At 45.8% G+C, this 26,475-nt stretch overlaps 2 protein-coding genes across 5 annotated transcripts in view; one reads left to right on the forward strand and one right to left on the reverse strand.

The window, feature by feature from the left end:
- The window catches only part of wb (wing blister), a 273,174-nt gene that overhangs the window by 128,494 nt on the left and 118,205 nt on the right, over nucleotides 1–26,475 (reverse strand). The window lies entirely within an intron of this gene.
- Nucleotides 5,397–26,474, forward strand: LOC138358013 (uncharacterized). The gene is made up of 4 exons (XM_069315478.1): nucleotides 5,397–5,814; nucleotides 6,313–6,527; nucleotides 24,860–25,831; nucleotides 26,364–26,474. The coding sequence occupies exons 1-4, from the start codon at nucleotides 5,397–5,399 to the stop codon at nucleotides 26,472–26,474; spliced, it is 1,716 nt and encodes a 571-aa protein (XP_069171579.1).

Raw genomic sequence — 26,475 nt, forward strand, 5'->3', positions numbered from 1 at the left:
CTAAACTGACCAGAGATAACACATTCTTCCTTACTAAGCTGACCAAAGATAACACATTCTTTCTTGCTAAACTGACCACAGATAACACATTCTTCCTTACTAAGTTGACCAAAGATAACACATTCTTTCTTGCTAAACTGACCAGAGATAACACATTCTTCCTTACTAAGCTGACCACAGATAACATTCTTCCTTACTAAGTTGACCAAAGATAACACATTCTTTCTTGCTAAACTGACCAGAGATAACACATTCTTCCTTGCTAAACTGACCAAAGATAACACATTCTTCCTTACTAAGTTGACCATAAAACTATTTTTCCAGTCGCTATCACCAAGCTCTCGACCACAGCAACCCTCCGTGTTCCTAACCTCAAGCGCACTAGAATTAGCATTCTTGGTGATATTCAGACTAATATGTCTACAAATAGCCAAGGAAGGGCGCCCTTCAACCGGCCACACTCAGACACCACCCCGACACTTCCACAGTGTGTACGCCTTTGGCACTTATGGCAAAACGCCTTTGGCACTTATGGCAAAACGCCTTTGGCACTTATGGCAAAACGCCTTTGGCACTTATGGCAAAACGCCTTTGGCACTTATGGCAAAACCAGCAATGATAACCCATTAATTATACTCATGTGGGTGGATGGTTGTGTGTGTGTGTAGATGGATGCTTGTGTGGATGAGTAGGTGACTATATAGTATGTAGGTGGATGAATGCTGGTGTAGATGGATGGGTCGATGGATGCATAAGGGCCACCAGGACTGGAACCTTGCTGGTCTGTAGGACGAGGTGTGCAGTCATCCATACACCTGGTGTATTGACCTCTTTGATTCTTCAATCTTTACGGTCACACTGCTGCAATTACAAGAGAAAGTCGAGTCACCTGCAGCGCATTTTTTCAACTGACATAGATGCATTACCACCGCTGATGATGATGGTGGTACTGGGGCGAGAGTACCCAGGGGAATGGTCACTTTGCCGGCCCCCGTGTCGCATGGGTCCCTGAGGGCCCCAAACACGCCACAGGGCCCCAAACACGCAAAACATGTACTCGTGTACCACAACCTACTCTAATACAACCACAATCATATACCAAACCCCTCTCGTCCATGTCACACCTACACCTTTACCACAGTTGCACCACAAAGCGCATGCCAAGCCATAAACCCCCGCTACACCACCATGATCTCCTCTACATTCTTCTCTTCTAGTGCCACCCCCAACTCAACATTCCTCTCCTCCTCTAGCACCACAAACATCTCCTCAACATTCCTCTCCTCCACCACCACCACCACCAACAACAGGATCAGCCGTGGCTGCACAAGGGGCCCACTACCATGGCGACGACCCTCTGCGCGTGTGTGGCAGTCATTGTTGCAGTCGGAGGTTATCTCCGACAGGCAGATATTTGTTTACCCAGAGCGCCACACGTCCACTCACTCCCCTTGACGGTTCCCCTCATTCACCGCGTTTCCTGATCCAGTGGATAAACTTCCCAGTGAGGGGGCCGGGCGTAGGGAAGACGCCCGGGTTTGAGAAGGAGGCGGGCATAGGTAACGGCCGTGTTACGGTAAGTCTATAGAGAGCTGCCGATCTCTTCAGTACAGCGTGACATTCTGGCCATCCCCCGCCCAACATGACCAATACATCACAACTGCAGACGACACACCTCACGGGATGAGCTGCGCGCGAAAATGAAGGACGACTCTGGCTAACAAAAACAGGGTAGGAGGGGGTAAGGTGTTGGGGAGACAGCAGATAACGCCGCTAAGGTAAAACTGAAGATAAGAGCCAGGTCCCTCCAGCTGTTGGTAAGAGCCAGGTCCCTCCAGCTGCTGGTAAGAGCCAGATTCCTCCAGCTGCTGGTAAGAGCCAGGTCCCTCCAGCTGCTTGTAAGAGCCAGGTCCCTCCAGCTGCTGGTAAGAGCCAGATTCCTCCAGCTGCTGGTAAGAGCCAGGTCCCTACAGCTGCTTGTAAGAGCCAGGTCCCTCCAGCTGCTGATAAGAGCCAGGTCCCTCCAGCTGCTTGTAAGAGCCAGGTCCCTCCAGCTGCTGGTAAGAGCCAGGTCCTCTCGGCCGCTGCTAAGAGCCAGGTCCAACCCGCCGCTGGTACGTGCCCGGCCCACGGGCGTTGGTGAGAACCCGGCCCAAAGAAGGAGAATATCAAACTCCAAAATCAAATACAGGGGAATGAGAAGGGACACGAGAAGTGGACCATCAGTGACCAAAAAAAAAAACTCAATGGCAAGGAAACGTGATGAGAAATATGCAGAATTTAAATGAGATAACCACTTCACTACTCGGTTTAGAAGACTGCTGCGTGGATCTATCTTCTTGAGGTTATCTTGAGATGATTTCGGGGCTTTAGTGTCCCCGCGGCCCGGTCCTCGACCAGGCCTCCACCCCCAGGAAGCAGCCTGTGACAGCTGGCTAACACCCAGGTACCTATTTTTACTGCTAGGTAACAGGGGCATAGGGAGAAAGAAACTCTGCCCATTGTTTCTCGCCCGCGCCCGGGATCGAACCCGGGACCACAGGACCACAAGTCTAGTGTGCTGTCCACTCGGCCCACCGGCTCCCTAAATAAGTTATCCTCCCTCCCTGGATAAGTTATCGAGCGTCAGAGTAAGGACTTGTGAAAACGCGGGCAATAAAAGTTAAGAATATTTTGATAGTTGGAGACTCAGGTTAGGCACAATGACACATGGACGATTATTGAGAGGAAATTCCTTGGGCCAGATTCACGAAAGCACTTACGCGAGCACTTATGAACCTGTACATCTTTTCTCAATCTTTGGCGGCTTTGTTTCCAATTATTAAACAGTTAATGATCTCCGAAGCACCAGGAGGCTGTTTATAACAATAACAACAGTTGATTGGCAAGTTTTCATTTTTGTAAACTGTTTAATAAATGTAAACAAAGCCGTCCTAAGAAGGTTAGGTTAGGTCGTGATTTTCTATTCAGCTTTTCCCGTAAACTCAAACATTCACAATATATCTGACAGTACGGTTTAATATTAAGTGAAAAATAAGTACAATTCCTGACTGCTATGAGAGCCAGGTACATAATTGCACTTACTTGTGCTGTTACATTTACTTCCCCATTTTTGGAGGACGGGCTGCCAGGAGAGGTTGGTAGAGGACGGTGGGACTGAAGGGAACGTTCTCATTTAAATCACATAAATTTAATTTAAATGAAGGATTGGAATGAATTACAACACAGTTCATGATGTTCAAAAATATTTTGTTCAAATGTCTGGGATAATAGGAAGCCTTAACATTTCTGGAAACTTTGTACTTTGGACAAAGAAGAAGCTGACCAGAGAATGAGCAAAGGAAACTTTGAAAGGGCTTCTCCTCGCCCGAAACCAGAGAAACCAGAGAGAGCCGAGGATAGGGACAGGGCAGCGGTCCCAGGCGATGATAGGGACGGGGAGATATCCTAGTCGAGGATAGGGATAGTACAGATGTCCTAGTCGAGGATAGGGATAGTACAGATGTCCTAGTCGAGGATAGGAATGGGGGGCAGAGGTCCTAGTCGAGGATAGGGATAGGGCCAGAGGTCCTAGTCGAGGATAGGGATGAGACAGCGGTCCTAGTCGAGGATAGGGATGAGACAGCGGTCCTAGTCGAGGATAGGGATGAGGCAGCGGTCCTAGCCGAGGATAGGGATGGGGCAGAGGTCCTAGTCGAGGATAGGGATAGGGCCAGAGGTCCTAGTCGAGGATAGGCATGGGACAGAGGTCCTAGTCGAGGATAGGCATGGGGCAGCGGTCCTAGCCGAGGATAGGGATGGTGACAGAAGTCCTAGCCGATTATAGGATTGAGGCAGAGGGCCTAGCCGAGGATAGGGATGGTGACAGAAGTCCTAGCCGATGATAGGATTGAGGCAGAGGGCCTAGTCGAGGATAGGGATGGTGACAGAAGTCCTAGCCGATGATAGGATTGAGGCAGAGGGCCTAGCCGAGGATAGGGATGGGGCAGAGACTCACAGAGGGAGCTCCTTGCCAGGCTCGGCAAGAGGAGACGCCCAACAGGCAGCTTCGGTTCAACATGAGGAGCCCCGGCGCCCGGATGCCTTAGATGACGCGCCCAGATAACACACCCCTCCCACCTGTCCATACAATACTATTCATATATACACTCACCTACCCATACACGTTCCTCCACCTGCTCATACAAACTACCTGTCCACGCCCACCTGCCCACTCACCCCCACCCCCCTTCGCTCGACCATACACCCAACTCCTCCAGCAGAAATGAGGCATATTACATACAAATCTACAGCTGCCTGGCACATAGGGGCCTCGTAGCCTGGTGGATAGCGCGCAGGACTCGTAATTCTGTGGCGCGGGTTCGATTCCCGCACGAGGCAGAAACAAATGGGCAAAGTTTCTTTCACCCTATGCCCCTGTTACCTAGCAGTAAATAGGTACCTGGGAGTTAGTCAGCTGTCACGGGCTGCTTCCTGGGGGTGGAGGCCTGATCGAGGACCGGGCCGCGGGGACACTAAAGCCTCGAAATCATCTCAAGATAACCTCAAGATAGCCTCAAATAACCTAAAGAAAACAGCCACAATAATGACCCGCCTGTAATATGATCCCGTATTACATTCCCTCGTAGCCTAAGTCAGAAAAAAAACATGACTAGGACACCTCGAAATTAACGAAATAAGTTCTTTGCATTCTCCGTGGTGTAGTGGTAAGACACTCGCCTGGCGTTCCGCGAGCGCTATGTCATGGGTTCGTATCCTGGCCGGGGAGGATTTACTGGGCGCAATTCCTTAACTGTAGCCTCTGTTTAACGCAACAGTAAAATGTGTACTTGGTTGTAACAACGATTCTTCGCGGCAGGGGATCGTATTCCAGGGACCTGCCCGAAACGCTACGCGTACTAGTGGCTGTACAAGAATGTAACAACTCTTCTATATCTTATATCTTTGCATTCTCTACAGTTTAAAATTACAGTATACACAAGATAACTATAAGGTCAAACTGCCTACACTAGAGACTTACATCAACAGTTTTTCAAACACTTAACTGTTAAGTAAAGTTGGCAAGAAAGTGTTGCTAGGATACAACATGCAAATTTAAAACATAATTGGAAAATAGTTAACACGTAAAATGTAATATTTGTCATTTTTATTGGCCCAAATTAGTCTTTTTATTTCAAGACCACATGATGAGTTGCGTCAAAGCCTTACCTGTGTCTCTATCAATGGAAGACGAGAGGTCACAGAAATTGTGTACGAACTCGTACGACATTTGAGAAACGGCAAATTCTTTGACAGGACTTACAATGCTACAGTGTTTGGGAACAATGCTCAGGACTCACCGTAAACCAACCCGCGCCAGCTGTTGTATCTGTCCGTGTACTTGGTGGCGATGCTCAATGTTGTGGACTCCGTGCCGTTTGCAGAGGTCCGTTCGTGGTGAGGCCGTATACCTCTCACCCCTTCGGAGGTCTGTCCGTGGTAAGGACGACCTCTCCTCACCCCTCCGGAGGTCTGTCCGTGGTAAGGACGACCTCTCCTCACTCCTCCAGAGGTCTGCCCGTGGTGAGGACGCCCTTTCCTCGCCCCTCCAGATGTCTGCCCGTCGTAAGGACGCCCTTGCCTCACCCCTTCAGCGGTATGTCCTTGGTAAGGACGCCCTTTCCTCACCCCTCCAGAAGTCTGTCCGTGATAAGGACGACCTTGCCTCACCCCTCCAGAGGTCTGTCCGTGGTAAGGACGCCCTTTCCTCACCCCTCCAGAAGTCTGTCCGTGATAAGGACGACCTTTCCTCGCCCCTTCACCAGGTTGTCTGTGGTAAGGACGTCCTTTCCTCACCTTTCCAGATGTCTGTCCGTGGTAAGGACGCCCTTCTTTCACCCTATCTGAGGTCCGTCCGTGGTGAGGATGTCCCTGCCCTCCCCTGGAGCCTTCCGATGACTCTGACACGGTAGTGTAGTGAGAGCCACTCTCCCACAACCTCCCTTCCTTGTTCACATCCACCGCGGTGTTGGCAGCAGAGGGGCGCTGCGTCGCATGGTGTCTTCGTCCGTGGGGACGTCGACGACGCTCGTCCGTGATCTTGTAGCGCCACTTACTGTACGTCACGCCCCTCTCTTCCCTGTCTGCCACCCACATCCCATCCTCCCACCCTAGCCCTAATGCTATACCCCCGTCCCATCCCACCCCGTCCATCTCCCCACTCCCCATATCCCCATGACCGAGGTCCAGCACCAGCAGCGTCACGGCACTCAGTACCAGTCCCGGCCGAGTGGCACAACACTGCATTGTGGCACTGGAGATTATCTCCACCAGACACGCTGCCGTGTGGGCGTGGCACCCCGGCACTCCCCGCCCTTCAGACGATGCTGACCAGCAGGCGAGGTTGTAGTGCTGAGGGTCGTATGTCGCCCACCAGTGGCAGGGTCAGCAGCAGCAGCAGCAGCAGGTGTGCGGAGCGAAGCAGGTGTGGCCCTCCCAGCACACCTGTACGCTCCTGCCCCGACTCCCACACTCTCCCAGCATACTTGGTAATTTTTCTTGGCGTTCAAGCGTCCAAAGAAAAACTTCATTAGCATTCATAAACGGGAAAGTGATTCAGCAGGCACGCGAGCCGCCTTCCCTTGAGCGGTACCTGAGGCTCTTAAGTATCACTTGGTCCTCTTTCCACCTGGGGCTCCTCCACACCCACTTGGTCCTCTTCCCACCTGGCGCTCCTCCACACCCACTTGGTCCTCTTCCCACCTGGAGCTCCTCCACACCCACTTGGTCCTCTTCCCACCTGGGACTCCTCCACACCCACTTGGTCCTCTTCCCACCTGGGGCTCCCCCTACACCCACTTCATCCTCCCACCTGAGGTTCTAAAGACCAACTTGATCCTCTTTGATCCGAGGCTTCTCTAGACCCACGTGGTCTCCCCCCTTCCCTTGAGGCTCTTCTACACCCACCCCCTTTGGTCCTCTCCCAAATAGGGTTCCTTTTATCACTTGGGACTGCACCCACCTGAGGCTCCTCTCCCACTGGGTCACCCTCAGGTGACAACTACCTCACCAAACACTACTGGTCAATACAACTCAGCCTACTGAAGAAGGCATCTTGCTGCAGCCTTTCACCATAGTGACTTCTAACATGAAAAATCCTTAAAAGCTATATAGGTAGCGACTGACTAGTCAGTATCATGTTTCGGCGTATGTTACACTTCACTGTTTTCAAAGACAATTCAGGTCATCCGGCGTTTACTTTTTCACGAATAAGTCCTTTTTCAACACGGTCGTATAACTTATAATAAATGTCCTTGTGATGAACGGCTTGAGGAGGCGAGTTAAGGCGGAAGCGTGGGCTGGAGGCGGACGGGAGAGTGGTGGACGGCACGTGTGACCCCCTCGACGTCAGCACATGGACTGACTGACTGGACTCAGGTGAACGCTCGCCTCCCCCACACTCGCTCACCCACCACTAACATCAGTCGGGTTCCACTGCCACCACTCAACACATCTTGTCCTGAATTTCATTATTAGCGACCGTCGTATGCCATCTAAAACAGATTCGGTGTCAATGATCTTCCCATTTCGCCTAGAACAGATTCATAGTGATCATATTTCATCTATAACAGATTCAGTGTCCAATGATCAAACATGTTCTGTGATCACCAATGTTCAGTGATCATTTCGCCTATAAAAGTGTAGATGGAAGTTGATGTCCATAAAATTTACAATGACAACTTCCCTGTGAGTGCTTCAGGATATCTTAACAAGTGGCAATATCTCCATAAACTCACTCTCGGAGTAAATTTAAATATATAACTAGGTACATCATAATTTTGGCGTGGACAAATTCGATTATATAATTTCGAATTTAATCAACATTTTCTCAAAGTTTAGCATGCAAAGATGGTGCATATCAATGACCAAACCATATATCACAAACTGGAGAAACTATAACATTTCGCTCCGTTTTGGCTATCATCAATTCGTATGATCACAAGACTTTATAATGGTCGAGAACGGACTGAAACGTCGTCATTTCTCCATTTTCTTAAGTGAGGTTTGGTCATCATATCTACAGCAGCCACGTTATTGTGGCTCATCTACATCTTTGGTCTACACCAGCCAAGTTATTGTGGCTCATCTACATCTTTGGTCTACACCAGCCAAGTTATTGTGACTCATCTACATCTTTGGTCTACATCAGCCAAGTTATTGTGACTCATCTACATCTTTGGTCTACACCAGCCAAGTTATTGTGGCTCATCTACATCTTTGGTCTACAGCAGCCACGTTATTGTGGCTCATCTACATCTTTGGTCTACATCAGCCAAGTTATTGTGGCTCATCTACATCTTTGGTCTACACCAGCCAAGTTATTGTGACTCATCTACATCTTTGGTCTACATCAGCCAAGTTATTGTGACTCATCTACATCTTTGGTCTACACCAGCCAAGTTATTGTGGCTCATCTACATCTTTGGTCTACACCAGCCAAGTTATTGTGGCTCATTTACATCTTTGGTCTACACCAGCCAAGTTATTGTGACTCATCTACATCTTTGGTCTACACCAGCCAAGTTATTGTGACTCATCTACATCTTTGGTCTACATCAGCCAAGTTATTGTGACTCATCTACATCTTTGGTCTACACCAGCCAAGTTATTGTGACTCATCTACATCTTTGGTCTACATCAGCCAAGTTATTGTGACTCATCTACATCTTTGGTCTACATCAGCCAAGTTATTGTGACTCATCTACATCTTTGGTCTACATCAGCCAAGTTATTGTGGCTCATCTACATCTTTGGTCTACATCAGCCAAGTTATTGTGGCTCATCTACATCTTTGGTCTACATCGGCCAAGTTATTGTGACTCATCTACATCTTTGGTCTACATCAGCCAAGTTATTGTGACTCATCTACATCTTTGGTCTACATCGGCCAAGTTATTGTGACTCATCTACATCTTTGGTCTACATCAGCCAAGTTATTGTGGCTCATCTACATCTTTGGTCTACACCAGCCAAGTTATTGTGACTCATCTACATCTTTGGTCTACACCAGCCAAGTTATTGTGACTCATCTACATCTTTGGTCTACACCAGCCAAGTTATTGTGACTCATCTACATCTTTGGTCTACATCAGCCAAGTTATTGTGACTCATCTACATCTTTGGTCTACATCAGCCAAGTTATTGTGACTCATCTACATCTTTGGTCTACATCAGCCAAGTTATTGTGACTCATCTACATCTTTGGTCTACATCAGCCAAGTTATTGTGACTCATCTACATCTTTGGTCTACATCAGCCAAGTTATTGTGGCTCATCTACATCTTTGGTCTACATCAGCCAAGTTATTGTGGCTCATCTACATCTTTGGTCTACATCAGCCAAGTTATTGTGGCTCATCTACATCTTTGGTCTACATCAGCCAAGTTATTGTGGCTCATCTACATCTTTGGTCTACATCAGCCAAGTTATTGTGGCTCATCTTCATCTTTGGTCTACATCAGCCAAGTTATTGTGGCTCATCTACATCTTTGGTCTACATCAGCCAAGTTATTGTGGCTCATCTACATCTTTGGTCTACATCAGCCAAGTTATTGTGGCTCATCTACATCTTTGGTCTACATCAGCCAAGTTATTGTGACTCATCTACATCTTTGGTCTACATCAGCCAAGTTATTGTGACTCATCTACATCTTTGGTCTACATCAGCCAAGTTATTGTGACTCATCTACATCTTTGGTCTACATCAGCCAAGTTATTGTGACTCATCATCTGCATATGGTGTATATTTCGTAGCTAGAAAGTACGTTTTAAGTTCAACGTTGAGAACTGGAGTGCGATTGAGAGGCGCTTAAGTCCAAGGTTACGAGTAGCCTAGCTCTTTCCCACACCACGGGGCATTAAATTATACACCGCTTTAGAACCCAGCAACTTGGTTAATTTTCCACCTGCTCACGCCATCTGCATCATGTTAAAACCAAAGTAACCAATCACGACGTTGTTCAGCAGTGAATTAATTAATTAGCAATTTAAAATATTTACCCATGAGTGGCGCCAGAACACTGCATCACATAACTCGGCGTTCAGCATCGCTATGTAAGAATAAGGTGCTATATCTATATCATAACTAAGAACATGTAAAGACATACAATGCACATAAATTAACACCCTTGATATGTGAGGATGTTTTATAAGGATCTAAGTTCTCCATGCACTCATAAGTAGCCGGGTACGAAATTAACGCACAGGCTAAAACAAAATGTTGGGCAGTGACTTTATTAATTTGTTTGCTCGCTTGATGAAAGTTTAAGGTCACTAAACTCTTGAGTTGTAAGGGAGGGGGGGGGATATACCCAGCTCTGGCCTAGACTCAGTTTATGACAAATAAATTTGCATGTAGAGTGCAAACTCTCCAGTGAGTGTCTTCAGTGAAGAACCACCATGACTAAGGATCACTCTCACAGCCAGACGAAACACGGACAAAAATTGTGATGACTATATTCCCCCGTTTTCTGAGTCGAAGCCTCAGGAGCAGGATCTCCAACGACAATTTACCACCACATATTCTACTATAAATTCGCGGTAATGTCTTGTGTCACTACTTAAGCAAAGTGCAGTGGGTCATTGGCAGACCTGGACCACCAGTCTCCTGCAAGGGACGGCCAAGGAACATGTTTACCACTTACCGTGCTGTAGAGGAGAGGGACGCATGGGTATGTGGCCCCCATTACCTGGCCACCCCCTCCCCCCCCCCCCCCCCGCCGCTGTTGACCCTCTCACAGGCCACTGTACCCACTGATAGGCGCTCACTATCACTCCTCACTTACTCTCCTTACATCCAAACGAAAAATATCAGCTGCATATGCAAGATTTACCATATTACGGGCTCACCATAGCCCGTGCTACATGGACATTTCGTTCTGAGTAGCTAAATCTAAAACAACAACAACAGCAAGATTGACCAACATAAGAGCCACCTTTAGCAATCTGAACAAAGTTCTTCAGAGTCTTGTACAGCACATAAAATCGAATCAACTTTGAAATTTGCGGCACCTGCGTAGAAGCCATATTTCCTTAAACACAAAACTACTCCTGAACAAGTTCAGAGATATGCCACCCGGAGAAATGTGATATGATTTGCGAGAAAATCCACACGAATTAAACCTCACATCACTGGAAGAAAGAGTGAGACAAGAAACAGGGAAGATATGCTCACTACATACAATATTATTAGCTTGACTATATAGAAAAACATTGAGAAGTTTGGAGGTAAATACAAAAACATACATCTAAATAAATGTATAGAAAAAAATGAATAGAAAAATTCAGAAAAGTATATAGTAAAAGTATATGAAAAATATACAGACCTACTTATTTACAACTGCATTAGTGTTGAATGGTCAAGCGTCAGTGTACATATAGAAGCAGTATACAAGTGTCAGTATATATACCATGTAAAGCAGTATACAAGCGTCAGTATATATACCATATACCATGTAATATACCATATATCTCGCTCCCGTGTTCACGACGTATTGCTGTATCTGGATACAAGAACTTATCCTTCTCTCTGCGTTTCCTCTGATGTGACAATATTTAATAAATATACGGTTGGAAACAGATAGCATTGTGAAACTCGGTAAAATACAGGAAAATATATAATGAAGACGGCTTTCGTATCTAATTATATCTCTTGCTGCCTCATGGGAGGGGGAAGCGGGAGGGGGAAGAGGGGAAAGACAGGGGTGAGGGGTTGTGGAGGGGGTGGAGGAGGTTGGTATGGGAAGGGAGAGGTTGTGCTCGCTGCGGGAGGTTCTCATATGGATCTAAAGCAGATTGTAATAAAGAGCGGAAGCCTACTTACACTTTTAAGTTTATTTGACAGAAAAAACACAGTCTACTCAACAGATTATCGAGATTCTTCATTTTGTTATGCCGTTAGTTATGTTGCTTGCTATAATCATTTTGTAGTGTGTGTGTATGGGATTCTGCATTTAAACGAAGCCTAACCCCCGACGCTGGGAGCCCCGTTACACCAGCCAGCCTAGCCCGCACCCATGTAAACAGTAGAGTTGCAATTAGCATTCTTCATACCCCCCCTCAGAGACCTGACAAACGAAAATATTAAACGCCCCTGTGTTTTCTAGTGGACCCTACAGTAAAGGTGGGTCCTCTACAGGTTATACCTTACAAGGTTCCGCGAGGGTCACTCCCGCTTGCCTTCAAGGAACACATTAGGTCATAAGGAAACAATTTAGCGTCAGCACAGCTCGGGTGACTGTCGACATAACATGCGTCTCCCTCCTGCTCCGCTATGCTTCCTGTCAGCATCACCCTCTTCCTCCATGCTTCCTGTCAGCATCCTCCTCTCCCACACAGCTTGTGCCACTCCTCAATATCTGTTGTTATACGCAAGGAATAAACGAGTGAGAGTACATAACGAGTCATAAATACATCACGCAGTGATCGGGGGCTCGCTGGCGGAGACCTGGCCGCGGTCATACCGACATATACCCATGATAAATGGCCAGATGCATGCACATGCACGCCAGCAAACCCGCTGCGCACAGCCACCCAGCACAGTTCACAAACATTCACACGTTTATCACACCAACACTTGAGCCCTCACAAAACACGCCACTAAGGTGACCTCACACGCTAGAGGGAGAGTGACCCATGCACACCCTAGACACGCCTGGGAGGGAGAGACCCACGCCCGAGTGTGTACCAAGGGAAGGAGAGGGCGCGCTAAGCAGCAGCCAGAGGCCAGTAACGAAGCGGAGTGCAGTAGCTAATTGTGGTCTCGCCTTGTTAGTCGTGTGTGTTATTGTGCGTTGTCTTCCATCAGGGCCGCTGACTGCGTCTGGCGCTTCACAGGGCCATGGACTTAATTAGTGGAGAGGAAGGGGAAGGAGGGGGGATTGAAAAACGGTGTGTGTGTGTGTGTGTGTGTGTGTGTGTGTGTGTGTGTGTGTGTGTGTGTGTGTGTGTGTGTGTGTGTGTGTGTGTGTGTGTGTGTACATGTGTGTACATGTGTGTGCTTGGGTACGTGTATGTGTACTTACCTAGAGCTGCTTGCAGGATCGAAAGTTGGCGTCGACGCACCGGGTTTTGAATTATTAGCAGTTTAATGCTAATAATTGATTGTTTATATATATATATATATATATATATATATATATATATATATATATATATATATATATATATATATATATATATTATATATATATATATATATATATATATATATACATATATATATATATATATATATATATATATATATATATATATTGTTTTCTCTCGTTTCTCACATATTTACCTTTACAGTTCTGTATTGAGTTAGATTCGATAATTTCATATAATACATTCCTTTTATTTACAACTCTCGCACAAACACAAATTCTTTCTGTGATATCTATGTCGCATCTGTGTCCAGTTTCCATCTTCCTCTGTTCTTTTGTTCCTCACATTGATCACTGCTTCTCTGTCTGCTTGTAAATTCTCCTTGCAATCTTGTTTCTCGTTATCATGTCCACCTATTCCTTTTTCTATCGTGTGGCGATACTCTATTCCCTTACTTTCTCTCATAGCTCAGTCCCTCAGTTCAGGAACGGTGTTAAATTATACCTTTTCTATTTCAATTTTGTTTAGGTGGGGTCAGTATACTAAAAAATCGGCCTCACGTAGGTTTGGATTTGAGGGCTCCTCAAAGCCTCATTTGAGGGCTCCTCAAAGCCTCATTTGAGGGCTCCTCAAAGCTTCATTTGAGGGCTCCTCAAAGCCTCATTTGAGGGCTCCTCAAAGACTCATTTGAGGGCTCCTCAAAGCCTCATTTGAGGGCTCCTTTGGCCAAGCGCCTGAAGGTTATTTGAGCACTGGCCAGTTATTTGCAAGCAAGCTGCTTGCTCCACTATTATGCTAATGTGTGCTTCTGCCGAAGGAGTTGGGGTTATGTCTTCCAAATGTCTTTTGTTGCAGGAAAATGCCTTCCTTCAGTATGAATTGGAATCTCTTGTAGGGAGTATCAAAAGCTTTCAGACAAACAAGATAAAGTCAGCACAACTCTCTCTCTCTCTCTCCATCGACATAATGTACCAAAGAATCCACGTTGATGACGTTGATCCAACGTTGATTACACGTTGCTCGATCATGTTTGACCCAGTAGGCACAATATCCAAGGGGCGGGGAGGTGCCCCTCTGAAGCCATGTTGATGTTTAGCGACGATATCCATCCATTATGTATCTTGCGGGCCGCGGGCACTCTCTAGTATAGACAGAGATAGAGTAAGGAGGAAAGTATTTACATGTACAAGTGTGTGCGGGTGTATATCTGAATATATCTGGGTGTACGTACATGTGTGTATAGATTGTGTGTGTATGTGTGTGTTTACGTGTTTGGGTGCGAGAGCCTGTGTTTCTGAAAGTCTGCAAGCGCGCGCTCATACCCGCAGGAGAGACGAGAAGCAGAAGCGACGGATAGGCAACAGGAGCATCATTCACATGGGTACAAAAGGTCTCTCATTCTTCAACCCTTAAAAAGCAAGGCCACTACGGGCTCACCATAGCCCGTGCTGCTTGGAACTCTGTTCCAGGTAGCGAATCTTTAACAACAACCTAAAAAGGTGGCTGTAAAAAATATTGTGACATGGTATATTAATGGCTTTAGGCATTGTACTTGGCTCACCCAGGAAGCCTACACTGTTAATTGCATTTCACCTTTGTAAATGCTCATTAATGCCGGTATGTAAAAACTTATCGACCACTTTATGTAGGGCAGACGTAAATCTGTATATCTATGAATTTATGTCTGTGGATAGATTAGTATTTTAAAAGCACTACAATCCCCTTTTGTGGTTGATTGTTCAATAAATCCCTGAACTATATGTTTAACACATCTCTCACCCTGTCCATGGAGGACAGAAGAAAATGTATATATGCTGGTTAGCATTGTAAATGTGTGGCCATGTCTGTGGTAGAAAAAACAAACTGTTCTTGTTGCCTATGTATGAATGTGTGTATTTTCATCTAAATAAATATATTATTATTAATTATTATTTTCATTATATATATATATATATATATATATATATATATATATATATATATATATATATATATATATATATATATATATATATATATATCGAGGCTTCACAGCTTCTTCCAGCCAGAGGTGGTACTCCCTTCCCTATTTAAAATATATATATATATATATATATATATATATATATATATATATATATATATATATATATATATATATATATATATATATATATATATATATATACATAACACTAGTTGTGACATGGTATATACTGAGGAGTGTAACTTCTGGGTGAAGTTACATTTCAAGAAAAAGAAATATGAGAAAGGTGTCGAATGGCAGAACAGTTCAATTACAAGACATCAGATAAGAAGGGCCAGAAGGTGGGGAATGGAGAGCTAGAGCTCACATCCCTGAAGTCCCTGGCAGATAAGGAGACAAGCTACAGGTGGCCACACAAGATGGAGCCAGGTATGTGGGCCTGTGGGCCGCTCCAAGCAACAGCCTGGTGGACCAAACTCTCACAAGTCAAGCCTGGCCTCGGGCCGGGCTTGGGGAGTAGCAGAACTCCCAGAACCCCATCAACCAGGTATATGTGGGCCTGCGGGCCGCTCCAAGCAACAGCCTGGTGGACCAAACACTCACAAGTCAAGCCTGGCCTCGGGCCGGGCTTGGGGAGTAGCAGAACTCCCAGAACCCCATCAACCAGGTATCAACCAGGTATCAACCAGGTATCAACCAGGTATCAACCAGGTATCAACCAGGTAAACCTCCACAACAATCGAAAGAATCATATGATACATAACTTTATTATTCGTATCTTTATTAAATATTATCATTAGTTAATGGGATATTGTAATGCATATTAATGGTGGTATGGTGTACAGGCCCCAGCGTGCAGTGCTTACGAGGCAGCCAGGACTATAGCTCTTACGAGGCAGCCAGGACTATAGCTCTTACGAGGCAGCCAGGACTATAGCTCTTACGAGGCAGCCAGGACTATAGCTCTTACGAGGCAGCCATGGTTATAGCACTTACGAGGCAGCGAGGACTACAGCTCTTACGAGGCAGCCAGGACTATAGCTCTTACGAGGAAGCCAGGACTATAGCTCTTACGAGGCAGCCATGGTTATAGCACTTACGAGGCAGCGAGGACTACAGCTCTTACGAGGAAGCCAGGACTACAGCTCTTCTTCCGCCTAAAGCCTAGTATTCAGACACGCTCTTCACTTCCTTGTCACAGTCACTCCATTTATCACTGCCGTCAGGAGTCGTCACCGCTCTGGGCGTCTCACGTCAAGTCACAGCTAAATATTTGTACTGTGGAGTGCCTGGGCAGGGCTCAACAACCACACGGCTGATAAGGCTGTCGCTGTCTGACGCCGCCTGACAAATGACTGACAAATATTTGTTTGACTCAGCCGTGATTAATCCACCGTCGTTAATAATGACGCTGATGAGGTGCTCTGATTGTACTATAAGAACCTTTGTCGACCGGGGTATGTCTTTTGTGCAGAGCGTATCCAAGATTAACAATGCCAGACTGTAATGTTCAGCGATATTTACTTAAAATGCTCAGCGTGCAGAGTAATATGGAGCCTGAGCTCGCAAAACATTAATCATGTCTGGATTAGTCTCTAATAATCATCACATAATATGAAGGTAAGGTGAGTGAAAAAGTTTATTTTGTCGAGAGTTCTCTGGTTTGTACTCACTTCAAGTGGTTATCTTGAGGTTATCTTGAGATAATTTCGGGGCTTTTAGTGTCCCCGCGGCCCGGTCCTCGACCAGGCCTCCACCCCCAGGAAGCAGCCCGTGACAGCTGACTAACACCCAGGTACCTATTTTACTGCTAGGTAACAGGAGCATAGGGTGAAAGAAACTCTGCCCATTGTTTCTCGCCGGCGCCTGGGATCGAACCAAGGACCACAGGATCACAAGTCCAGCGTGCTGTCCGCTCGGCCGACCGGCTCCCTCTCCGGGTGGACAAAGTCTTTGTTTGAATAAGCATTGAATAAACAGAAAACATTAGTATGTCTTATAACCTAGTCCATGCTAATATGTAACTTCTTTGAGTAAGATAGTTTGGCTCCGCGAGAATGAGCGTAGTGTGCGGAGGATATATGGATGAAAAATAATTCCACAAATTATAGCTTTCCAATATGAAGTTTACTTTATTAGTGCGAACAAAAATGCACTGCACAGCCACCTTGCTCACAACATTTAAAATCCTACACACGTGAATATCTTCAAACCATAAAAAAGGCTGGTTTAAACCCCTTACGTACAATCACGCGTCCAACCCCTTCAAACCTCACCCATTTGCTCACCGCGCCACCTGCAGCCTCATCCCTCCCTCCCCTTACACCCTGACTCCCCACCTTGGCGCCGCTGCCAGCACATGTCAGGGCTGCAGAGACATTTGTTGACTAGCGGACAATAACTGACAGGGAATGCCATCAAGGAGCTGGGCTTGATCAAACACCCTGCGCTTGCCACTATGTTGACATCCGCACCGTTGCCGGTAGCGTCAGCGTCTTGCTCCAAGTATGGACGAGTCCGTGAACAAATATTATACGAATATTTTGTCTTGTCATTATACGAATACAAAGTATTCGTATAATGACAAGACCACACACTAGAAGGTGAAGGGACGACGACGTTTCGGTCCGTCCTGGACCATTCTCAAGTCGATTGTGATGAGGAAGATTGATTGATTGATAAAGATTAAGCCACCCAAAAGGTAGCACGGGCATGAATAGCCCGTAAGTGGTGGCCCTTTTGAGTCATTACCAGTATCAAGAGCTGATACTGGAGATCTGTGGAGGTGCGACTGCACCCTGCGTGACGGGAGATGTCTCCCGGACCAAATGGTGACCAAATGGTGGTGATGAGGAAGATTGATTGATAAAGATTAAGCCACCCAAGAGGTGGCACGGGCATGAATAGCCCGTAAGTGATGAGGAAGTAGAGACAGGCAATAAATAGGCACGAGAGAGATGAGGAGCAAAGTAAGGTGTAGTAGAGGAGCTAGTAGTAGGAACTGCAGAGGGGCCTATTGGCCCATACGAGGCAGTTCCTATTATAACCACCGAATCAGGACAAAATAATAGGAATAAAAATGTATTCATATATATCCCTGTAACCATATGCTCAATAAATCTTATGACAAGGCCGGCATGTCCCGGTGGACAGTCTCTGGGACACTTAATTAATACGACGTAACTGAAAACCTCAGTATAAGGCGACATTGCAATTAAATTGTGTCAATACAGATGTTAATTCTCAAGTCGAATTCGGGCGTTTCTGCCCGAAACGCTTTGCGTAATAGTGGCTTTAGGCATTGTATGTACTAGCTCTTATCTATAAAGCCAACAAACTTTGTAAAATCTCTTTATGTATGTACCTTACCTAAATAAAAATTATTATTATTATTATTATTATTATAATTAATAATAATAACCGCTCAGTGAGCTGGATGCTCCAGGAAACGTAATTTTTTGTTTTGTTTTATGGCTCCACATTTTGGTTTTTGGGTTTGAATGAATAAAACCGGAGTTTTGACTGAATAATTGTTGTTTGGAGTATTAGAAAACTGTGGTTATGAACTGATATATTTAAATATTGGTACAAAAAAAATAAACAATTCCCAGAAACAGGGAATGGTATCATTGACAAAAACATTTTATATATTAGACATTTTGCATATAAAACACTATAAAAGTGCATTAATATTGCATTATACAGTCTTTCAGTCTATGTATCCACTACACATAAGGGGCATAACTGGCCGACCCCTCACAGTGTTCAAGAGAGAACTGGATAAGCACCTCCAAAGGAAACCTGATCAACCAGGCTGTGACTCATACGTCAGGCTGCGAGCAGCCGCGTCCAACAGCCTGGTTGATCAGTCCAGCAACCAGGAGGCCTGGTCGACGACCGGGCCGCGGGGACACTAAGCCCCGGAAGCACCTCAAGGTAACCTCAAGGTAACCTCAAGGTAAGGTATCCATTTAGCAATAGGCATTACCATGTTCATTAAGCCATTAAGTGCTATATCTCTGTGAACGTTGCGACTGTTGGGAGATCACAGCTGAGAATAGTTCCTACGTCTCCAAGGGAAGTTTTGTTACACTGTTCTCCTAGTTTATTTTGACCAAACCACACACTAGAAGGTGAAGGGACGACGACGTTTCGGTCCGTCCTGGACCATTCTCAAGTCGATCGATCGATCTCCTAGTTTATGTTTCTTCATACACATTCGTCCATTCATAAATAATTGATCTGGTGCCATATAAACCATTATCTAATCTTTAGGTTAAATTTGACAATCTCGTGTCGATTACATAACAGGAAAAGTCAAACCGGAGGAGAAAGGCTATACAGCCCATCAGAATCACAGCTTATCTATGATAGAACACGCTTAGTCTGTCTTCTATCCTTCACAAATAAAAAAAAAAACTTCGAAAGCGACTGTCAACTATCCTCTGGGTCGTCGGAGCATGCAATCTTCCACCACAAAAAAACTGGTGTTCTAAATTAAGTTTCATACGTGAACTCTTGCCCTTCTCCTCCTGTCCAGACGTCCCTCGAACCTGGACACTATCGCCCACGTAATGATGCCTCGTGCAGGCATGACAATATTCACACTCACACATCCCAACACCTAACCCAAACTCGCATATTTAACCCGCATATACTCCCACACCCACCACTGACCTCGTGTTCACACCCACATGGCCATGTGTTCACACCCACCACTGACCTCGTGTTCACACCCACATGGCCATGTGTTCACACCCACCACTGACCTCGTGTTCACACCCACATGGCCATGTGTTCACACCCACATGGCCATGTGTTCACACCCACATGACCATGTGTTCATCCTAAACAAGACTGGTATTGAATACACAGCAGAATCATAAAATCTGCCCCTTCGTAAAGCACAAATGAAAACGACAGAGGTTAATAACAAAGTACCTGAATTAAGGACTGAACTACAGGGACAAGTTAAAAAGTATCCACTCTAACAACCCTAGAGGAGAGAGAACCAGCAAATGGGATATGCTCACTGTATACAAGATACTGAGAGGACCAGGCAGAGAGAGAAAACAAGGACAGTCGCATTAAAATGAAAGTAAATAGGACAAAACATTGTTGGAAATGCAAAGGAGCTGAAGAAACGCATGGAAACACGCTCACCATGTTAGGTGGTTAAACAGGTTAGCTGAACTGACGGATGTCGTGGAGGCCAACCTTCATCCACGACTTCAACAGCAAATACGACGCAGAACTTTGTGTGAAGGTTTAACCAGTAACTACGGAGGTGTGAGGTCCATACATCTTTATGACCCCTGCATCATTGCCCTTTTTTTATGTACCTGGGTTCGGTTTTTTTTCCATTTTGTGATGTTCGTGATCACTCATGTCCTTCCATACACCACCTCCCACAGCACACCCACACACCTACACCACCTCCCACAGCACACCCACACAACTGCTTGTTCTCTCACGCTCCCAGACAACCTCCCACGCCTACCCATGTGACTTCGTGTTCACAAACACACACACGCATACACATAGAGGGGCCGACCTGCCGAGCATGCTGGATACGTAATCCTGTGGTCCCGGGTTCGATCCCGGGCGAGAAACAATGGGCAGAGTTTCTCTCACCCTATGCCCCTGTTACCGAGCAGTAAATAGGTACCTGGAAGTTAGTCAGCTGTCACGGGCTGCTTCATGGGGTGTGTGTGTGTGTGGGGGGGGGGGGGGGAGAGTAGTTGTAGTAGTTAGAAACAGTTGTTTGACAGTTGAGAGGCGGGCCGAAAGAGCAGAGCTCAACCCCCGCAAGCACAACTAGGTGAATACACACACACACACACACACACACACACACACACACACACACACACACACACACACACACAGTTGATTCCAGTTGATTGACAGTTGAGAGGCGGGACCAAAGAGCCAAAGCTCAACCCCCGCAAGCACAATTAAGTGAGTACACACACACACACACACACACACACACACACACACACACACACACACACACACACACCTCGTAGCCTGGTGGATAGCGCGCAGGACTCGTAATTCTGTGGCGCGGGTTCGATTCCCGCACGAGGCAGAAACAAATGGGCAAAGTTTCTTTCACCCTAAGTGCCCCTGTTACCTAGCAGTAAATAGGTACCTGGGAGTTAGTCAGCTGTCACGGGCTGCTTCCTGGGGTGTGTGTGTATGTGTGGTGTGGGAAAAAAAAAATTAGTTAGTAAACAGTTGATTGACAGTTGAGAGGCGGGCCGAAAGAGCAAAGCTCAACCCCCCGCAAAAACACAACAAGTAAACACACACACTCTCACTCTCACTCTCCCCCCCCCCCACGCCCACTCACTCTCCCGTGGTCAGCAACACTGGGCCAGGGTCCTTGATAATCAAGGCAGACCTTTACTGAGAACTTGACATACCAACACTCAACAAATATACACAAAGTCCCAGAATATATACATAGATACACGTATACATGTAAGAAAATATACAGGCCTGAGTCCTCATTCCATGACACCATACAGCAAGAAGTCACACGCTAACATATACATGCATGGGAAAGACCACACACACACACACATCGCCTAAAATAATATATCATTTAGATCCTGAACGTTTGAGAGTAATTTAGGCTAGTCTCGGCTCGCCGAACGCTGAAGTGAATAGGAAAACAAAAAACGAGACCCAGACGATGGCATTCGATGCGCGGAAAAAATCCTAATCTTTTACACAATTTTTCATTTTCCAACGTTATGCATTACTGACAGGGGCAACTTTTCCTCGTGTGACTGCAAAAAATTAATGACTGAGTGGGAGCCCCTCTCATCCTCGTCTGTTATTATCCTGAGCTACGAGGATAAATTTAGAAGTATTCATAATGTCTGAACTCCAAACATTTGAGACTCAAGATTACCTCACATGACCTGTAGAAGGCTATTGAAGTGGTTACAATACCACTGTACGCTAGTGGGTGATCCCGGGGCTTCGTCGGCTTGAATGGGTCCCAAGCCAATATATGCCACTGAAAACGCCACACCCCAGAAGGATTCAAACCCAGACAGCCAGGAGCACTATGCACCTTGGCGTACCTGGTACCTTAACCACTACCTAGACCACACGACTGTACAAAAATCTTGGTAGTCGTGAGACTATTTATCCAAGATCCGACAGCACTCGGTGGACAATTTAGGCAGAGATATTTCATCGAATCACCTCACTTAGTGGAGTCAAGTGAGCAACACAGATGCGAACAAGTTGGCATGTTTTAACAAATGTCTTAGCAACAAGGGGAAAAAGTAAATCAGACATCATCCCGACACATAAACCCAAATATCAGGTTCGAATCCCGGGCGGGACAAAAATGATTGGGCATCTTTCCTTTCACCTAATACTTTGATTCTCCTAACAATAAATAGGTATCTGGGAGTTAGTCAACCGTTGGGAGGTTACACTCTGTGGAAGTTCAGTAGTTCGACCTTGGAGGGACCTCGATATATACAGGCTACCTGTCCCCGGCAAAACGATTTAATTTGTCTTCTATTGCATATAAAAATGTGAAAGTGCCTATAGGAGCCTCCTTGATACTAGGTATCACATTCAGTAGTGTTAAACTAACGTTAACATTCTTTGGTTATAGTTATACCTTCTGGGTTGACCTTAGGAGGGTTGACGCACGTCCACCGGTCTAGCGTGGCACACAAGAGGACTGAACACGGCTCTCACAAACCATTTCGCAGTATATACCTGGTGAACACCCTGGTGAACACCCTGGTGAACACCCTGGTGAACACCCTGGTGAACACCCTGGTGAACATCTTACTGTCACAAACATTCCCACGGTAGCCCTGGACACACGCTACTGTAACTCAATCCCATAGTATAGACTTGGTGAATACATAGCAACAAACGCTCTCACAGTATAGACCTAGTGAACACGTCGCTGTGACAACCATCCACCGCCGGCCATTTAGCGGTTCCAACACCCTAAACAACAGTTTCTTCTACGTCTGAGACGCTGTAACAAACATTTTCAGCAGGTCGATTTGGACTGTATGAAAACAGAAGGTGGACATTGTCCAGGACCGGCCAGGAACGCCCGGAGTCCGCCATCTGCGAGGTCTCCAGGTGGCATCTCAGCCTCGGACGGTCCAGCGCCCGGCGCTTCCTAGGCTAACTTCCCACGGGAGGTCATTGCTCATTTTCCACATTGTTTCGTTTGAGACAATGCCGCCGTAGCGGGTCAGACCGACAAGTTACGGGGTAAACTCAAGCCGACCGGGATGCTTAGTGCTGTCGAGTACTCTCTCCCAGCCTATGGTGTGGACAAGAAGCTATAAGAGGCAACCCAAGCCAGCTGTGATTTACATGACCGGTCTAAAACGACCAAAAGTAGTGTCATTATCAGGAGAAAGTTCCAAGCCATTACGACTCTACAGTAAAACAACCGACGTTAAAATAAACTAAAGATGTCTAAGACTATTCCAGACTACAAGGCAATGGCTACTTGTGAAGTGTAAGAAGCTAACACGGGGTAGTAGCTAGGTGGTGTAGTGGTGCAGGTATGGAGTGCAGGTGTGGAGTGAGCCGCTGCTTCTGTTAAAACTGCTTCACACCAGGTCCTTCCCTGGTCCACCGACACTGATATATTGCCTGAATCTCCTCGCTTTACATCACATATTAGTACACTTGCACTAAAAACACAAATAAAAGCAAGTAGTGAAGTCGAGAGTAAATCAGAGCAAGCAATATAAATTGGTTGAGGTGAGCCATGCGGGTAGCAGGTGTGTGTGTGTGTGTGTGTGTAGTGGTCCTTGAGGTTACCGCCCACACCAGCCTCGTATACCCACACTTGTCACCACCGAGTTCTCGATCACACACACACAATGCTCACTTGTCCCACAGCTACTTTATCTGGGCTACCTCATGTTGCTCAACCTCTAGACCTTGCATCCCGTCATCCTCCACAGGGGCGAGTGTGGTATTATATACCTTCAGTCGCCACCTTAGCCCACCAACTTTTCACTAAGAGTTCATGTATATTGTTTCAAACTTTTATATATGTAACTCCTAACTGACTGATGAAAGTATTTTTATCTTAATTTTACTTATTATATATATTATATATATATATATATATATATATATATATATATATATATATATATATATATATATATATATATATATATATATATATATATATATATATATATATATATATATATATATATATATATATATATATATGTATGTCATACAGTCCACTACGGGCTCACCAAACCCAGTGCTTCTTGCCCCGCTCCTGTGCCAGGTAAGTTACGGGCTCACCATAGCCCGTGCTACTTGGAACTTGTTCAGAGTAGCTGAATCTATAACAATAGCATCGTCCAAGGGCCCAGAGACACTTCAAGATGTTACAAGACCAAGGATTACATTCACTCCAAACATCTACCACCTACAGGCTACTCATCCCCGTGCCATCTCTTGCGGTGGCTTAATCTTCATCAATCAATCAAACGGCGTCTTACTGATTATTCATGCCCATGCCACATCTTGGGTGGCGTAATCTTTATCAATCAAACAGCGTCGTTTAGTCGAGTTCTAACTCACATCAAACGCTACAAGCCTCCCTACAAGCTTCGCTACAAGCCTCACTACAAGCTTCGCTACAAGCCTCCCTACAAGCTTCGCTACAAGCCTCACTACAAGCTTCGCTACAAGCCTCACTACAAGCTTCGCTACAAGCCTTGCTAAAAGCCTCGCTACAAGCCTCGCTACAAGCTTTGCTACAAGCCTCACTACAAGCCTCACTACAAGCCTCACTACAAGCTTCGCTACAAGCCTCACTACAAGCTTCGCTACAAGCCTCCCTACAAGCTTCGCTACAAGCCTCACTACAAGCTTCGCTACAAGCCTCACTACAAGCTTCGCTACAAGCCTTGCTACAAGCCTCGCTACAAGCCTCGCTACAAGCTTTGCTACAAGCCTCACTACAAGCCTCACTACAAGCCTCACTACAAGCTTCGCTACAAGCCTCACTACAAGCCTCACTACAAGCCTCACTACAAGCCTCACTACAAGCTTCGCTACAAGCCTTGCTACAAGCCTCACTACAAGCCTCCCTACAAGCTTTGCTACAAGCCTTGCTACAAGCCTTACTACAAGCCTTGCTACAAGCCTCACTACAAGCCTCCCTACAAGCTTCGCTACAAGCCTTGCTACAAGCCTTGCTACAAGCCTCACTACAAGCCTTGCTACAAGCCTCACTACAAGCCTTGCTACAAGCCTCACTACAAGCCTCCCTACAAGCTTCGCTACAAGCCTTGCTACAAGCCTCACTACAAGCCTCCCTACAAGCCTCACTACAAGCCTCGCTACAAACCTCCCTACAAGCTTCGCTACAAGCCTCACTACAAGCCTCACTACAAGCTTCACTACAAGCCTCGCTACAAACCTCACTACAAGCTTCGCTACAAGCCTCACTACAAGCCTCACTACAGAGCAGATAGCCAATTCTGGCCTCATTCAAGCTCCTCTTTCTCACTCTCATCGGAGCTCTCCACTCTCGCTCTCCTCTCTCACTCTCTTCTCTCACTCTCTTTCAAGCTTTCTTTTCTCGCTCTCCTTCGAGCTTTCTTTTCTCGCTCTCCTTTGAGTTCTCCATTCCCCGGGCTTGCTACCAATGAACATGTTGTTCGTCCTATTAACTACATCCACAGCCCTAGTCAAGTATGCCAACATTCTGTTTGTTCTAGCCTTGTTGCAAAATTCAAATCGGTACCTAACCTAAGTGTAGGGTTTACTGGCAGTGTTCATCATACCTTGGTCTTGGTTCATCTTAACATGGTCTCCCATGATTTCACCCCCGCAGGAACTCATAGAGTAGCGAACAGTTGATAGACAGTTGAGAGGCGGGACCAAAGAGCCAAAGCTCAACCCCCCTTGCAAGCACAACTAGCCGAGTACAGGTTTTCACTCTCAACTCCTACATAAATCCCATCGCTTTTCTTTGCCTTCACCTTCATGTTTTTGCTGATGACAGTCCACTTTTCACTTCGCCTTCTCTTGTACATTGCTTTGTCCAATGTACAGGGGAAGGTGAGGTGATTATAGTATGAAGTCACAGGATACATTGATGATGCCTTTGTTAAACTTGCACAGCAACTCTATTGATCACCATAAGAGCTTTTACATCAACTCAATGAACAAATAAATATTGCACAAGTTTTTTACATAAATTTCAATCTGTATGTAAATTCAGCATACACAGTGCCTGGGAATGTTTCAAAAAGGGACTCATCAAAAAATACATCCTTGGAACATCTATGTTGTGTATGATGAATACTTGTCAAGTAATTCAGAAAAATTTTAAT

Source organism: Procambarus clarkii, chromosome 81 (assembly GCF_040958095.1).
Source record: "Procambarus clarkii isolate CNS0578487 chromosome 81, FALCON_Pclarkii_2.0, whole genome shotgun sequence".
Lineage (NCBI taxonomy): Eukaryota > Metazoa > Arthropoda > Malacostraca > Decapoda > Cambaridae > Procambarus > Procambarus clarkii.

Coding starts and splice junctions, on each gene's coding strand:
- LOC138358013 (XM_069315478.1), top strand. CDS start 5,397: ATGTTGTGGACTCCGTGCCGTTTGCAGAGGTCCGTTCGTGGTGAGGCC. Junction 5,815..6,312: donor CCTTCACCAGGTTGTCTGTG/GTAAGGACGTCC, acceptor TATCTCCACCAG/ACACGCTGCCGTGTGGGCGT. Junction 6,528..24,859: donor ACACTCTCCCAGCATACTTG/GTAATTTTTCTT, acceptor CCTTGCTAAAAG/CCTCGCTACAAGCCTCGCTA.